This window comes from Thunnus albacares, chromosome 14 (genome assembly GCF_914725855.1).
Source record: "Thunnus albacares chromosome 14, fThuAlb1.1, whole genome shotgun sequence".
Classification (NCBI taxonomy): Eukaryota; Metazoa; Chordata; class Actinopteri; order Scombriformes; family Scombridae; genus Thunnus; species Thunnus albacares.
The window spans coordinates 31,662,203-31,679,126 of record NC_058119.1 but is presented as its reverse complement, the minus strand read 5'-3'; the positions used below and the strand labels follow the sequence as shown (position 1 = coordinate 31,679,126).

At 40.8% G+C, this 16,924-nt stretch overlaps 2 protein-coding genes across 3 annotated transcripts; both read left to right on the top strand.

Moving 5' to 3' along the window:
- The first annotated feature begins 3,178 nt into the window (after window positions 1-3,178).
- LOC122996672 (potassium voltage-gated channel subfamily G member 3-like) lies at window positions 3,179-6,538 on the top strand. Its single transcript, XM_044372276.1, is given in 2 exon segments — window positions 3,179-3,998; window positions 5,020-6,538. Coding segments are annotated over 2 exon segments (1,275 nt in total). The 5' UTR covers window positions 3,179-3,369; the 3' UTR covers window positions 5,666-6,538.
- A 6,192-nt stretch (window positions 6,539-12,730) lies between these two features.
- Window positions 12,731-16,924, top strand: LOC122996663 (cytochrome c oxidase subunit 7A-related protein, mitochondrial-like). Of its 2 annotated transcripts, XM_044372265.1 has the most exons (5): window positions 12,731-12,933; window positions 15,556-15,690; window positions 15,783-15,989; window positions 16,086-16,405; window positions 16,822-16,924. In XM_044372265.1, exons 1-3 carry the CDS (start codon window positions 12,865-12,867, stop codon window positions 15,921-15,923), a joined length of 345 nt encoding a protein of 114 aa, XP_044228200.1. In that variant the 5' UTR covers window positions 12,731-12,864; the 3' UTR covers window positions 15,924-15,989; window positions 16,086-16,405; window positions 16,822-16,924. The 2 variants fall into 2 exon arrangements, with proteins under 2 accessions (XP_044228200.1, XP_044228199.1); XM_044372264.1 differs by having other exon boundaries at window positions 16,086-16,924.

Here is a 16,924-nt window from a genome sequence, read left to right as displayed (position 1 = left end):
CTGTCTGAACACAGCCGGGTCTGAAAACATCTACATGCTTGTGACAGAAGACCTTCGACTGCACCGCGGCACGACGGCCTGTTCAATGCTGCTTGCAGCTTTAATTACCAATTGAATCAATTAACACTCTGATCAATAAAAACCTCCCGTCAGTCACACACAGATCCTCTACATGAGTCTTTACTCAACATGAAATATTCTGACATATTTCTATAAATCTTTGATGCAATATTTAATATTAATGTTGAGTCAGAGATATGATGTCATCATTAGTCTCATCAGGAAGAACAGATTCATTATCAATATCATGTGATCATCATCTATGGTAAATGTGCTGTACTTGCATAGCGCCTTTCTAGTCTTCCGACCACTCAAAGTGCTTTTACACTACAAATCACATTCACACGCTGAATGGGTACAGGGGCGACCATGCAAGGTCCCAACCTGCCCATCAGAGGAGGCTAACCATTCACACACATTCACACACTGATGGTTCAGCCATCAGGAGCAATTTGGGGTTAAGTGTCTTGCCCAAGAACACATCAACATGTGGACTGGAGGAGCCGGGAATCGAACCGCCGATCTTCCGATTAGTGGACGACCCGCTCTACCTCCTGAACCACAGCCGCCCCAAAAATATATATTTATTCTGATGCTGTGACAGTTTGGACAGATGTCCGTACATGTAGTTATTCTAATAGTTTAAAGCTGTTACATCACTGTCCAGATACAGATGATCACGTCCATCTGCCATCATTAACTGTTTGGATATAACTGAACACCCTGTCAGCTGATTATTGTCGGTCCTAAAACCAGCCAATAGACGCACAGTTGTCATGACAACAAGTCCTCAAGTCAAACCTGTGAAAGAGCAGATTCACAAGCTGATGATGATGATGATGAAGCTGCTTCAAGGTCGACGTCACATAAAGGTTCAGATTCATACCGTGACTGCAGGATATCAGACAGGCTGCAGGTTTTATCTGTTTGTTTATTTTTGTTGAATGTCGCAGGGTTCGTTTCTGCCCACCTGCTTTTTGGTAACATCCCTTTAAAAGTGCTGAATACCATCTGGTAAAACTACATATACATATAAATAATATGAGTTTAATATGTTTCTCTTTAAACCATTCACACAAACATACAAATGTAAATACATTTTATATGTTATTGGATCAAACATCTGTGAACCTTTGAGGCAGGACTTCATATTATTTATTGATTCATATTTGAGTGGTTTTGTTTGTTCGTTTTGCTTTGTTTTGATTTTATCCTACATTTTATTTAAGCTTTCTATTGAATTGAGACTTTCTCTCCACCCACTTACATATTCCACAGAACTCTACAGTGGATGTGGATGTTTCATTAAGACACACCAGTATGAGGGCCACGTACGGCCATCAGAGAGCCGGCAGGATTTTATTCCCACTAAACAAAAACAACCTCACTAAACAAGTTCTTCAGGCCTCTGACGTACAAAATGTTGACCATACAAAGCGTGAAGCAGGCTGGTAGGCAACTGGTTTGCAACGATCAACCTCAAGCATGCCTACTTCCAAATACCGGTCTGGGAAGGGGCACAGGAAGTTTCTCAGGTTCGCTTTCGAGGGCAGGACCTTCACGTTCTGTGTTTTGGCATCTCTCTGGCCCCCGCACCTTCACCAGGTGTATGGATGAGGTCTTGTGGCCTCTGATGAACCACCTTGATGACTGGTTGGTATGTGTTCAGGCAGAGGAGCAGCGTCACTGCCGTGTATCGGTGTTGTTCCAGAGTCTGGGGCTGCTGAGTGCAGACGACAGCCAAGTGGTTGGATGCAGGGCTCCCTCAGGATTACCCTCAGGGTTACCGAGGTTACCTGGAAGCTTTGTCTACGCCTCCTGGGCCTGATGGCGGCGTTGATGCTCTTCAAGGAGGTGTCTCCTGCGCCTGGCTTTGCCCACAGAGACGGAGAACCAAGGTTATAATGTAACTGAACGTTGCTTTGCTCTGTGAAGCACTTTGTAACTATTGTTATGAAAAGTGTTATAAATAAATAAAGTTATTAATATTAATATTAATATTAATTTTCCTGCATATATAGCATTCAATGTTTACTGCATTAAAGAGGATGATAAAGGAAACAAACTGTACATGTTCAGTTTAAAACAGTGATGATGATGATCTGCAGTTTACAGGAACATCCAGCAGGTGGAGCCGTTTCCTCAGAATAAACTCATTATTATTATTATATTATTATATATAATATTAGTGAACATAGTGTGAAGTCATTATTCATGTCTGCCTGTTGGTGTTCACATGACATGAATGTTTAATTTGGGCCGACGCTGGAGATCAGATTTGAAGATGAGGAGGAGAAATGAAATGTGGAACATGAGGAGAAAAGGGAAGGAGGGAGGAAAAACAGGAGGAGGAGGAGGAGGAGGAGGAGGAGGAGGAGGAGGAGGAGGAGGAGGAGAAGAAGAATCAGTCTGTCAGACACTGAGCAGCTTTATGGAAATGAAAACTCAGATTCTGTTTCTGTGTAAAAGCAGCTCAGACTGACTTCTGTTTGAATCATTTAACTCTGATCCTCTTCCTCTCAGGCAGGAGGAGGAGGAGGGAGAAGAAGAAGAGGAGGAGGAGGAGGAGGAGGAGGAGGGAGATGTGGGGGGGGGGGGAAGAGGAGGAGGAGAAGAAGAGTAGGAGGAAGAGGAGAGGAAGAAGAGTAGGAGAAGGAGGAGAAGAGTGGGAGGAAGAGGAGAAGAGTGGGAGGAAGAGGAGAAGGAGTGCTGCTGCTGCTGCTGCTGCTGCTGCTCTTCAGTCTCAGATTCAGACTTCGTCCGGTCGCCTGCTGAAGGAAACAAACAGAAACATCTGATGTTGTTTTAATGATGAAGATGAATCTAAACATCCTGAATCACTATGATGAAGATTTCCAGCCTGAAGAGCTTCTGACTGACGCTGACATCTGGTGAGTGTTGCTGTGAGGCGTTAAAACAGCTGAAACTGCAGCTGTTTCAGTATTTCTAATGTCAACCAGTTTGACTAAAGTACAAAATAATGTAGAGAATCAGATCATTAATAAATAAGCAATAGAAGCAGGTCATTGATCAGTCAATCATTGATCAGTCAGTCATTGATCAGTGAATCAGAAAGAAAGAAAAGTCTTGTTTTTACTAATAATTTATTATTATTTATTCCATTCAACCAGTGAATGAAGAAAACGTTTGGAAGCAGCTGAGATTTTATAGGATGAAGAACAGCTTCGTCTGGAAACAGTCAAGCAGCAGCAAAAACATGGTTTTATTAACCAAAAGCCAGCAGTTTTCTGTTTCTAACCACCAGAAGATCATATTTGGAGGCAGTTTGTGTTTTTAAACTAACAGACGATGAAGTTTGGAGGTAGTTTGTGCATCCTGAACGTTGGCGGTCGCAGGTTTTCCTTCTCGGCCGAGCTGATGAAGCGACTCCCTCTGAGCAGACTGAGCCGGCTGCATCGCTGCGTGTCGGAGAGCGAGTTGCTGGAGCTCTGCGACGACTACGATCGTGACAGGAACGAGTTTTTCTTTGACCGGCACTCGGAGGCGTTCAGCTTCATCATGCTGTACGTGCAGCACGGGAAGCTGCGCTTCGTGCCGCACATGTGCGAACTGTCCTTCTATAACGAGATGCTGTACTGGGGCCTGGAGAGCTCCGACCTGCAGCTGTGCTGCCAGCGCCGGCTGGACGACCGCATGTCCGACTGCTTCGTCCATTTCTTCCCCGAGGAGGAGCCGCAGCGCCCCGAGGAGCCCCGGGGCCGCTGGCTGGAGAAGATGAGGAGGACGTTCGAGGAGCCCACGTCCTCAGTGGCGGCGCAGATCCTGGCATCGGTGTCGGTGCTGTTCGTCCTCGTCTCCATGGTGATGCTGTGTGCCAGCACCTTACCGGACTGGAAGGCTGCCGAGACCCTGGACCAGCACAGGTAGGACATGGATCACATGATTCACCTGTGTTCACAGAGACGCTCCAATCAGGTGCAGGTTTGTTCATCAGTCAAATCCTGCAGGTTCACTGCACATGATTGGACACAACTGGTCTGTAGTTTACATCTGCAACTCTGATTGGACCGTCATGTTCATCTACAACTCCACCAGCCCATGTCTCTCTTCTCTCTATCATTAGTCTGTCCGTCTCTCTCATTGGTTGTCCCTCTCTCTCATTGGTTGTCCCTCTCTCTCATTGGTTGTCCATCTCTCTCATTGGTTGTCCATCTCTCTCATTGGTTGTCCCTCTCTCTCATTGGTTGTCCCTCTCTCTCATTGGTTGTCCATCTCTCTCTGATTAGTCTGTCTCTCTCTCCTGTCTCTGATTGGTTGTTTCCAGGATCATCGAGGTGGTGTGTATTGTCCGTCTCTCTCATTGGTCTGTCTGTCTCTCTGATTGGTTGTCCCTCTCTCTCATTGGTTGTCCATCTCTCTCATTGGTTGTCCGTCTCTCTCATTGGTCTGTCTGTCTCTCTGATTGGTTGTCCCTCTCTCTCATTGGTTGTCCATCTCTCTCATTGGTCTGTCCGTCTCTCTGATTGCGCTGTCATGTTCATCTACAATTCCACCAGCCCATGTCTCTCTTCTCTCTCTGATTGGTTGTCCGTCTCTCTGATTGGTCTGTCCCACTCTCTGATTTGTCTGTCCGTCTCTCTGATTGGTCTGTCTGTGTCTCTGATTGGTCTGTCTGTGTCTCTGATTGGTTGTCCATCTCTCTGATTGGTCTGTCTGTGTCTCTGATTGGTCTGTCTGTGTCTCTGATTGGTCTGTCCCACTCTCTGATTGGTCTGTCTGTGTCTCTGATTGGTCTGTCTGTGTCTCTGATTGGTCTGTCCCACTCTCTGATTGGTCTGTCTGTGTCTCTGATTGGTCTGTCCCACTCTCTGATTGGTCTGTCTGTGTCTCTGATTGGTCTGTCTGTGTCTCTCATTGGTTGTCCCTCTCTCTCATTGGTTGTCCATCTCTCTCTGATTAGTCTGTCTCTCTCTCCTGTCTCTGATTGGTTGTTTCCAGGATCATCGAGGCGGTGTGTATTGGTTGGTTCACTGCTGAGTGTATCGTCCGTTTCATTGTGTCTCGGGACAAATGTGAATTTGTCCGTCGTCCTTTGAACATCATCGACCTGCTGGCCATCACGCCGTACTACGTCTCCGTTACTGTGACGATCCTGACGGGGGAGAACTCCCAGCTGCAGCGGGCTGGCGTCACACTGCGCGTGCTGCGCATCATGCGGATCTTCTGGGTGATCAAGCTGGCGCGTCACTTCCTGGGGCTGCAGACACTCGGCCTGACGCTGCGCCGCTGCTACCGTGAGATGGTGATGCTGCTGGTCTTCATCTGTGTCGCCATGGCGATCTTCAGCGCACTGGCCCAGCTGCTTGAGCACGGCCTCGACCTGGAGGCCAGCAACCAGGACTACGCCAGCATCCCCGCCGCCTGCTGGTGGGTCATCATCTCCATGACGACGGTGGGCTACGGGGACATGTATCCGGTGACGGTGGCGGGACGCGTGCTGGGTGGGATCTGCGTGGTGAGCGGCATCGTACTGCTGGCGCTGCCCATCACCTTCATCTACCACAGCTTCATCCAGTGCTACCACGAGCTGAAGATCCGGTCCACCCGCTGCACCCGCCCTCTTTCGCCCGAGTTCATCAGCTGATGGTAGCGGTGGCCAGGTGACAGCGTCACCGACCAGGTGACAGCAGTGATGGTCGGGTGACCTCTGCACTAACCAGGAGGACGCAGCGCTGCGGACGCCTTATAATCACCTACAAGTACAAAATGTTTCATCAGGTCCTTTCAAACCTTTTCACAGCTTTAATACCTGTTGAAACGCTGCCTCACCTGTTCCTCAGTTTTTCCATCCATCCCATAATACCATCATAGTGATGCTGTATTGCAGAGGTCAGCTGATTTTCACACAGTGAGTTTAGTTTAGTTGTGTAACGTCTCAGCAGATTCATCGTAACTCACAGAAACCTTGATTGACAAACAGACACTTTGTGTGCAAAGACTGAAACTCTTTTATAAAAGAAGGAAACTGAAGCTCTGATCTGTTGTTCTCAGAGCAGATTGATCATCATTATTTCCTCTTCACGTCTGTAATGATGCGACTGTGAGCTTCAGGAGTTAATCCGCCAGTCTGTGCTGTAACTGGATCTGTTGGACGGGCTGGACGCTGTCCACGGTTTCCACGGTGACGGCAGAGTCAGAGACGGGAAGTTGAAGTGGTGGAAACATTTTGAATGTCGGGATCATCGAGCTGTTGAAGTGTGAATGTCGATTATCTCGCTCTTCTTCTCCTTTGTCACATCCTGCCAGGACTTTCTGTGTCTGGATTTCTAGTTTAGTTCCTGTTTTATTTTGAAATGTTTTCTCCTTTTGTCTTGTTACCTTTTACTTCCTGTGTTTTCCCGCCTTTTTTGATTACCTCGTGTTTCACCAGTGAGTCGTCTGCTCATCTGCTCAGTGTTGCTTGTTCCTGTGTCTCAGTCTTCTGAGTTATTCAGTAGATGTTCTGCCTGCCGTCTTCTGCGTCTGGGTCACCTGCTTCACTCACCTTGAGACGTTCTTCAGTGTTAAATACTGCAGAGTTACAACCAAAGCACAAGCGGACCGACTGTCCCTTTAACCTTCAGTCTGTTTGTTTCTGTCTTTCTGAAACATTTTGTCTCTTAACAGTCAGATCAACAGTTTTTATCCCAATGGAGCAAAAACTCTGTTTTTAATCTTTTAATCATCTGCAGAGTCTGAACCTGTCCATTGATCACAATAATTATTGATTAGTTAAAGATTGTTTTGACTCTAAACTTTTATGTACTTTTACTGCAGTAAAGAATCTGAGTACTTCCAGCTCTGAGACAGACAGAAACATTTTAACAGGAAGTTTCTCCTTCATGTAAAACTCCAGAATCTGTGAATCTGTAAATATATTTAATATCGTAAGTTTTCCTGCTGGACACCAGAAGCTTCCTCCTTCACTGTAAAGTTTCTGAGAAGAAGAAGAAGAAGAAGAAGAAGAAGAAGAAGAAGAAAAGTCAAACTGATCATAAACTCAGTGCGAAGTTCACATAATCATCATCATCATCATCATCATCATCATCATCATTGTCACTGTGTGAAACATGACACTAAATATTCAGGATACACAGCAGGCAGGTAAAAACATCTAACATCATAATGATGTCATAATGACGTCATAATGACATCATAATGATGTCATAATGACGTCATTATGATGGGGTTTACTTCACGCAGTATAAATCTAATAAATCATAAAATGTCAGCGAGCGGAGCAGAGGAGGGAGTGTCGTCATGACAACAACATTCAATATGGAAACAACCAACCAACACAATAAATAATCAATATATTAAATAATCACCATAATAAATAATTAACATATTAAATAATCACCATAATAAATAATCACCATATTAAATAATCACATTAAATAATCAACATATTAAACAACCAACATATTAAATAATCACCATAATAAATAATTAACATATTAAATAATCACCATAATAAATAATCAACATAATAAATAATCACCATAATAAATAATCATCATAATAAATAATCAACATATTAAACAACCAACATATTAAATACTCACCATAATAAATAATCAACATATTAAATAATCACCATAATAAATAATCACCATAATAAATAACCAAAATAATAAAAAATCACCATAATAAATAATCACCATAATAAATAATCAACATATTAAACAACCAACATATTAAATAATCACAATAAATAATCACCATAATAAATAACCAACATAATAAATAACCAACATAATAAATAATCACCATAATAAATAATCAATATAATAAATAACCAACATAATAAATAACCAACATAATAAATAATCACCATAATAAATAATCAATATAATAAATAACCAACATAATAAATAAACCAACATAATAAATAATCACCATAATAAATAATCAATATAATAAATAATCACCATAATAAATAACCAACATAATAAATAACCAACATAATAAATAATCACCATAATAAATAATCACCATAATAAATAACTAACATATTAAATAACCAACATAATAAATAACCAACATAATAAATAATCAATATAATAAATAATCACCATAATAAATAACCAACATAATAAATAACCAACATAATAAATAATCACCATAATAAATAATCAATATAATAAATAATCACCATAATAAATAACTAACATATTAAATAACCAACATAATAAATAACCAACATAATAAATAATCAATATAATAAATAATCACCATAATAAATAACCAACATAATAAATAACCAACATAATAAATAATCACCATAATAAATAACTAACATATTAAATAACCAACATAATAAATAATCACCATAATAAATAATCACCATAATAAATAACCAACATATTAAATAATCACCATAATAAATAATCACCATAATAAATAATCACCGTAATAAATAATCACCATAATAAATAATCACCATAATAAATAATCACCGTAATAAATAACCAACATAATAAATAACCAACATAATAAATAATCACCATAATAAATAACTAACATATTAAATAACCAACATAATAAATAATCACCATAATAAATAACCAACATATTAAATAATCACCATAATAAATAACCAACATATTAAATAATCACCATAATAAATAATCACCATAATAAATAATCACCGTAATAAATAATCACCATAATAAATAACTAACATAATAAATAATCACCATAATAAATAATCACCATAATAAATAATCACCATAATAAATAATCACCATAATAAATAACCAACATAATAAATAATCACCATAATAAATAATCACCATAATAAATAACTAACATAATAAATAATCACCGTAATAAATAATCACCATAATAAATAACTAACATAATAAATAATCACCATAATAAATAATCACCATAATAAATAACTAACATAATAAATAATCACCATAATAAATAATCACCATAATAAATAACCAACATAATAAATAATCACCATAATAAATAATCACCATAATAAATAACCAACATAATAAATAACTAACATATTAAATAACCAACATAATAAATAATCACCATAATAAATAATCACCATAATAAATAATCACCATAATAAATAACCACCATAATAAATAATCACCATAATAAATAACCAACATAATAAATAACTAACATATTAAATAACCAACATAATAAATAATCACCATAATAAATAATCACCATAATAAATAACCAACATAATAAATAATCACCATAATAAATAATCACCATAATAAATAACCAACATAATAAATAACTAACATATTAAATAACCAACATAATAAATAATCACCATAATAAATAATCACCATAATAAATAACCAACATAATAAATAACTAACATATTAAATAACCAACATAATAAATAATCACCATAATAAATAATCACCATAATAAATAACCAACATAATAAATAATCACCATAATAAATAACCAACATAATAAATAATCACCATAATAAATAATCACCATAATAAATAATCACCATAATAAATAACCAACATAATAAATAATCACCATAATAAATAATCACCATAATAAATAACCAACATAATAAATAACTAACATATTAAATAACCAACATAATAAATAATCACCATAATAAATAATCACCATAATAAATAACCAACATAATAAATAATCACCATAATAAATAATCACCATAATAAATAACCAACATAATAAATAACTAACATATTAAATAACCAACATAATAAATAATCACCATAATAAATAATCACCATAATAAATAACCAACATAATAAATAACTAACATATTAAATAACCAACATAATAAATAATCACCATAATAAATAATCACCATAATAAATAACCAACATAATAAATAACTAACATATTAAATAACCAACATAATAAATAATCACCATAATAAATAATCACCATAATAAATAATCACCATAATAAATAATCACCATAATAAATAACCAACATAATAAATAATCACCATAATAAATAACCAACATAATAAATAACACAAACATATGAATCACCATAATCAACTTTACTGAATAATAATAAGTGATTTGCAGTTTTCATTTTGTTTCTAACAGTAAATATCTGCAGGTGTTTCGTGTTTGAGGGTAAAGAAACAAAAAGAATAAATAACAGAGATGATGTCACATGACTGACGCATGTAAACAAGGAGCTTCATCAAACAAAAGGTTTTAATGACTCATCATCATAAATAAACAATATTTGACTAAAACAATGAACTGAGTCACACAGCAAACAGTGTTCAATGGAACTGTTTCACTTTCTAGAACTAAACTGTAATAATAGTTTATAATAATAATAATATAAATATTCATTATTCCAGCAGCTGTTTGTCTCATATTTCATATTCAGCTTCAGTTTAAATGAAATTAAAGATTCAAACACGTTACAGAAACTTGTGTTTTTATTATTTTTATTTGGAAGCTGTGATGTCACTTCAGTTTCTTCTTCTTGGAATAAATAAAATCTGAACTCTATTCTGTTGTTTTATTTACTTCATGTATTTATTTTTCATTCACTAATTTTCATTTTATTTCTTATGTTCTGTTTGTGAGATAAATAAAAACACATGAAGTCAGCGGTTAAATTACACACCAACTTTATCCATCAAACATCTTTTCATTTTTGCTTAATGATGCTGTTTTGACAAAAATTATTAAATTGATTATTAGATGATCACCTGGAAGACGATCAGTCGGTCTTAACTGTCGCTCACATGATTATTCTGTTTATCTGTTTTATACTTTAATGTTTTATGTGTTTTATAGGTGAGTAGTTTTACTGTTTTTGTCTTTATCTGTTTTTGTTTTCTCATTGATTCCAATCAATCATGTTGATATGATGATAAAGGTGGTGTCGTCAAGGTAACAAGATGTCTCGTTAAGTGCTGCCACATTCCTGTTTAAACCATTTGGAGACATTGCAGCCTCTCAAACTCAGTCACTCACCAGGGTTCAGGGTTCAGGATCCAGAGTTTAAAGTCGAGGATTCAGGGATCAGGATCCAGGGTTCAGGGTTCAGGATCCAGGGTTCAGGGTTAAAGGTTCAGGGTTCATGGTTCAGGGTTTAAGGTCCAGGGTTCAGGGTTTAAGGTTCAGGGTTCAGGGTTCAGGATCCAGAGTTTAAAGTCGAGGATTCAGGGATCAGGCTCCAGGGTTCAGGATCCAGGGTTCAGGGTTTAAGGTTCAGGGTTCAGGGTTTAGGATACAGGGTTAAGGGTCCAGAGTTTAAGGTTCAGGGTTCAGGGTTTAGGGTCCAGGGTTAAGGGTCCAGAGTTTAAGGTTCAGGGTTCAGGGTTAAGGGTCCAGAGTTTAAGGTTCAGGGTTCAGGGTTTAGGGTCCAGGGTTAAGGGTCCAGAGTTTAAGGTTCAGGGTTCAGGGTTAAGGGTCCAGAGTTTAAGGTTCAGGGTTCAGGGTTTAGGGTCCAGGGTTAAGGGTCCAGAGTTTAAGGTTCAGGGTTCAGGGTTTAGGGTCCAGAGTTCAGGGTTCAGGGTTTAGGGTCCAGGGTTCAGAGTTTAGGGGCCAGGGTTCAGAGTTTAGGGTCCAAGCTTCAGGGTTTAGAGTTCAGGTTCAGGGTTTAGAGTCCAAGGTTCAGGGTTTAAGGTCCAAGGTTCAAGGTTCAGGGTTTAGGGTTCATGGTTCAGGGTTTAAGGTCCAGGGTTCAGAGTTTAGGGGCCAGGGTTCAGAGTTTAGGGTCCAAGCTTCAGGGTTTAGAGTTCAGGTTCAGGGTTTAGAGTCCAAGGTTCAGGGTTTAAGGTCCAAGGTTCAAGCTTCAGGGTTTAGGGTCCAGAGTTCAGGGTTCAGGGTTTAAGGTCCAAGGTTCAGGGTTTAGGGTTCACTCACTCACACACACACACACACTCACACACACACACACACTCACACACTCACACTCACGCACACTCACACATTCACACACACGCACACACACACACTCACACACACTCACACACTCACACACACACACACACTCACACTCACTCATACACACACACTCACGCACACACACACACTCACACACACACACACACTCACACTCACTCATACACACACACTCACGCACACACACACACTCACACACACACACACACTCACACTCACTCATACACACACACTCACGCACACACACACACTCACACACACACACACACACACACACACACACACACTCACACACTCACACACTCACACTCACGCACACACACACATTCACACACACGCACACACACACACTCACACACACTCACACACACACTCACACACACACAACCACACACAACCACACACACACACACATTCACACACACAGACACACAGCTACGGTGGCTGAGGAGGACAATACACTACAGGAGATCAAAACTAAATTGAAAACATGATTTAAACAGACATGAAGATAACTGAGTCTTCATCACCATCATCATCATCATCATCTGTCATCACAGGTATTTTTGCAGGAATAATGAGGATAAACTATGAACTTTGTTTAACTGCTAAAGATATATTTATACATAAATGTTGATATTTGTGACATCAAAATTAAACCTTAATTGATTAAAATGTACAAACATGAACTCAATCAACAGTATTTACACTAGAAGCTCACCTGAGCTCCGCCGCCATCTTTTCTTTCTCTGCGTCATCAGATACACGTCATCACGTTTAGGGCGCGGTCTCTGTGAACCAGCAGCCCACGAGCCATAAGAGGAAGTTCAACTTCCTTCAGGCTCGTGCTGCTGCAGCTGGAGCAGCAGGTGAGCGCGTGAGACACGCAGGTGAGATGTACTACCGACTGAACGGAGTGACGCAGCGGCTCACCGGAGCTCCCGCCGCCGCCTGCAGCCCGCAGGTGAGCTCATGCTAATGCTAAAGCTAACACTGATCGATTATTTAATGGTTTAGCTCTGATCTGACGTCAGAGAGGCTGCCTGAATAGATGAGACAAACATCCTGATCTGATCAGCTGATAGTGTTATCGATGATCAGTGACGTCAGCTGTAACTAACAATTATTTCTATCATCGATTGATCTGATCATAGTGCTGCTGATGGAGGAATATTGATCCGGACCTGCTCTGTGTGGAAAGAGTCCTGAGATCATTTGGCGCTATATAAAAAAAATGATTGATTGATTGATTATCTTCTGGATTAATCAATTGGTCAGCAGCAACAATAAAATGAACCGAAACGATTGATTATCAAAATAATTGCTGATTATTTTTCTTTCAATCATCTAATTGTTTTATTGATTAATTGTTTCTGCTCTAATTTAATTAATGAGGTCTGTGATTATTGTTTATTGATCTTTTAGTGGATCACATCCGTTTTTATCATAAACGTGTTTCTGTCACGTATAGTCTCTCAGTGAACTCTTTATCGATCAGTTGACCGTTTTATTGATCAGCTGACGGTTTTAATGATCTTTTTATTGATCAGCTGGAGGAAGTTTAACAAAACTTTTTGAATCTTTAGTAAAAAAAAAAAAAAAATCTTTTCATGACAAAAAGAAAACCAAGAGCTGAGTATTGATTAATCTATGAACAGATCAAACTATCAAGGACTGTTATTGATTAATGTATTGATAGTTTCAGAGACACACGTGCCAAACTCTGTTGTGTTATTGACTCTAATTGAATAGAAAGATTTTTCTATTTATTATTTAATTATTGATCCCCCTTCAGGTGTCAAATGATAAGCTGAACATTGTCTGATCAGTGTTATTGATCGTTTGTGTGTGTGAGTGTAAAGTGTTCAGAGGACAAACAGGAAGTTGCTGCAGCTTCAATTAAACAAATAGAAGAAGAAGTTTGACATCCTGGATCTGTTTCACTGACACGACCTCAGTCACACATTTATTAGTTTCAATAAGTGATTATTAGTTTTATTAATGATTATAAATCATTAATACTGTTGACTTATTAACTGAAGTCAATTTGTTTCTGTGAGTTTAATGTAAATGATGTTTAAACAGATGTTTGTTCAGCCTGTTTATTTAAACATGACGAGGATCTGAATGTCCAGACTCACCTGCTGCACCTGCTGCACCTGCTGCACCTGCTGCACTCAGATCAATAATAATAAAACACATGATTCTGTTTTATAAAACTTTCCAGCTCTATATTTATAACAAAGTCACAAATGACCTCCTAACTGCATCGGACAAAGGATTTGTCTCTATACTTGTCCTGTTAGATCTCAGTGCCGCATTCGACACAATTGACCATCACATCCTTTTGCAGAGACTGGAACATTTAATTGGCATTAAAGGAACTGCATTAAGCTGGTTTAAGTCCTATTTATCAGACTGATTTCAGTTTGTACATGTTAATGATGAATCCTCCATGAAGGCAAAAGTTAGACACGGAGTTCCACAAGGTTCTGTTCTTGGACCAGTTCTATTCACCTTATATATGCTTCCTTTAGGTAATATTATTAGGAAACACTCCATAAATGTTCATTGTTATGCAGATGACACCCAATTATATTTATCAATGAAGCCAGATGAACTCCATCAGTTAAACAAACTCCAAGCATGCCTTAACGACATAAAGACCTGGATGACCTGCAATTTTCTGCTATTAAACTCAGATAAAACTGAAGTTATTGTGTTTGGCCCTAAACACCTTAGAAACACATTATCTAATGATAAAGCTGCTCTGGATGGCATTACCCTGGCCTCCAGCACCACCGTAAGGAATCTGGGAGTTATCTTTGATCAGGATATGTCCTTTAACTCCCACATAAATCAAATCTCAAGGACTGCCTTTTTTCACTTACGTAATATCACAAAAATCACATCCTGTCCCTAAAAGATGCAGAAAAACTAGTTCACACATTTGTTACTTCTAGGCTGGATTATTGCAATTCCTTATTATCAGGCTGCCCTAACAAGTCTCTAAAGACTCTCCAGCTGGTCCAGAATGCAGCTGCACGTGTTCTGACTAAAACTAGAAAAAGAGACCACATTTCTCCCATTTTAGCTTCGCTGCATTGGCTTCCTGTAAAATCCAGAGTGGAATCCTCTCCATCTGTATGTATTTATGTATCATTAATGTCACTAACTTGGCTTCAGAGTTTTTGTGCTTCCTCGGCTTGCAGGTTCCTGTGGATCGTGGTTGTGGGCCACCTGCTGCTGTGGTCCTGCTTGACACCCACACCTCTTATCCTTTCTATCATTATTATCATTGTTATTATTATTGTTGTTATTGTTATTATTGTTGTTATTATGCTTCTCTGTGTCTCCCTCTTTCTTTCTCTCTCAACCCAACTGGTCGAGGCAGACGGCGCCACCTAGAGTCCGGTTCTGCTGCAGGTTTCTTCCCGTTAAAGGGGAGTTTTTCCTGCTGCTGATGGAGGACTGTTGGGTCTCTGTAGATGAAAGAGTCTAGACCTGCTCTGTGTGGAAACAGCCCTGAGATAACTTCTGAAACAATAACTCACCTGTCTGTCTGTCTCTACCTGTCTGTGTGCAGGGTCTGCGTCCAGGTGTCCCACCTGTCAGTCCTCCGGCCGTCTTTGCATCTCCGACGAAGCTGGCATCAGAAACAGGAAGTCAGGTTGAGTACCTGGGAGCCAACCGAGTCCCCGACCTGCAGAGACTCTTCCAGGTACGCTGTGGTGTCACTCAGGTTATTGTTAATATGGATCATGTGACCAGTCTCAGGTGAGACAGTTGACCCGTGTGTCTCTCTCTGCACAGAGGTCGGACGGACTCCCGGTCCACCTGAAGGGGGGCGTGATTGACAAGCTGCTGTACCGGACGACCATGAGTCTGACGGCGGGGGGGGTGCTCTACTGCCTGGTGGCGCTCTACTTTGCCGCTCAGCCCGGCGACAAGTGATGCTGCTGCACTCTGATTGGACGACAGGATTCTGTGCACTGACAAAAGGAGGAGGGACAGCCGGGGGTTTCTGACGACGCGTTCAGGGACAGCCGGGGGTTTCTGACGACGCGTTCAGGGACAGCCGGGGGTTTCTGACGACGCGTTCAGGGACAGCCGGAGGTTTGGGACGACGCGTTCAGGGACAGCCGGGGGTTTCTGACGACGCGTTCAGGGACGGCCGGGGGTTTGGGACGACGCGTTCAGGGACGGCCGGAGGTTTGGGACGACGCGTTCAGGGACGGCCGGGGGTTTGGGACGACGCGTTCAGGGACGGCCGGGGGTTTGGGACGACGCGTTCAGGGACGGCCGGGGGTTTGGGACGACGCGTTCAGGGACGGCCGGGGGTTTGGGACGACGCGTTCAGGGACGGCCGGGGGTTTCTGACGACGCGTTCAGGGACGGCCGGAGGTTTGGGACGACGCGTTCAGGGACGGCCGGAGGTTTCTGACGACGCGTTCAGGGACGGCCGGGGGTTTCGGACGACGCGTTCAAAGACGGCCGGGGGTTTCGGACGACGCGTTCAAAGACGGCCGGGGGTTTCGGACGACGCGTTCAAAGACGGCCGGGGGTTTCGGACGACGCGTTCAGGGACGGCCGGAGGTTTCTGACGACGCGTTCAGGGACGGCCGGAGGTTTCTGACGACGCGTTCAGGGACGGCCGGAGGTTTCTGACGACGCGTTCAGAGACGGCCGGAGGTTTCTGACGACGCGTTCAGGGACGGCCGGAGGTTTCTGACGACGCGTTCAGGGACGGCCGGAGGTTTCTGACGACGCGTTCAGGGACGGCCGGAGGTTTCTGACGACGCGTTCAGGGACGGCCGGAGGTTTCTGACGACGCGTTCAGGGACGGCCGGAGGTTTCTGATGATGTGTTCAGGAATAGTCTGTTAACAGAGCTCTGTAGAAAACTGATGATGAAGATGACACATAAATAATAAAGTTTATTTTGTTGTTAAAGAA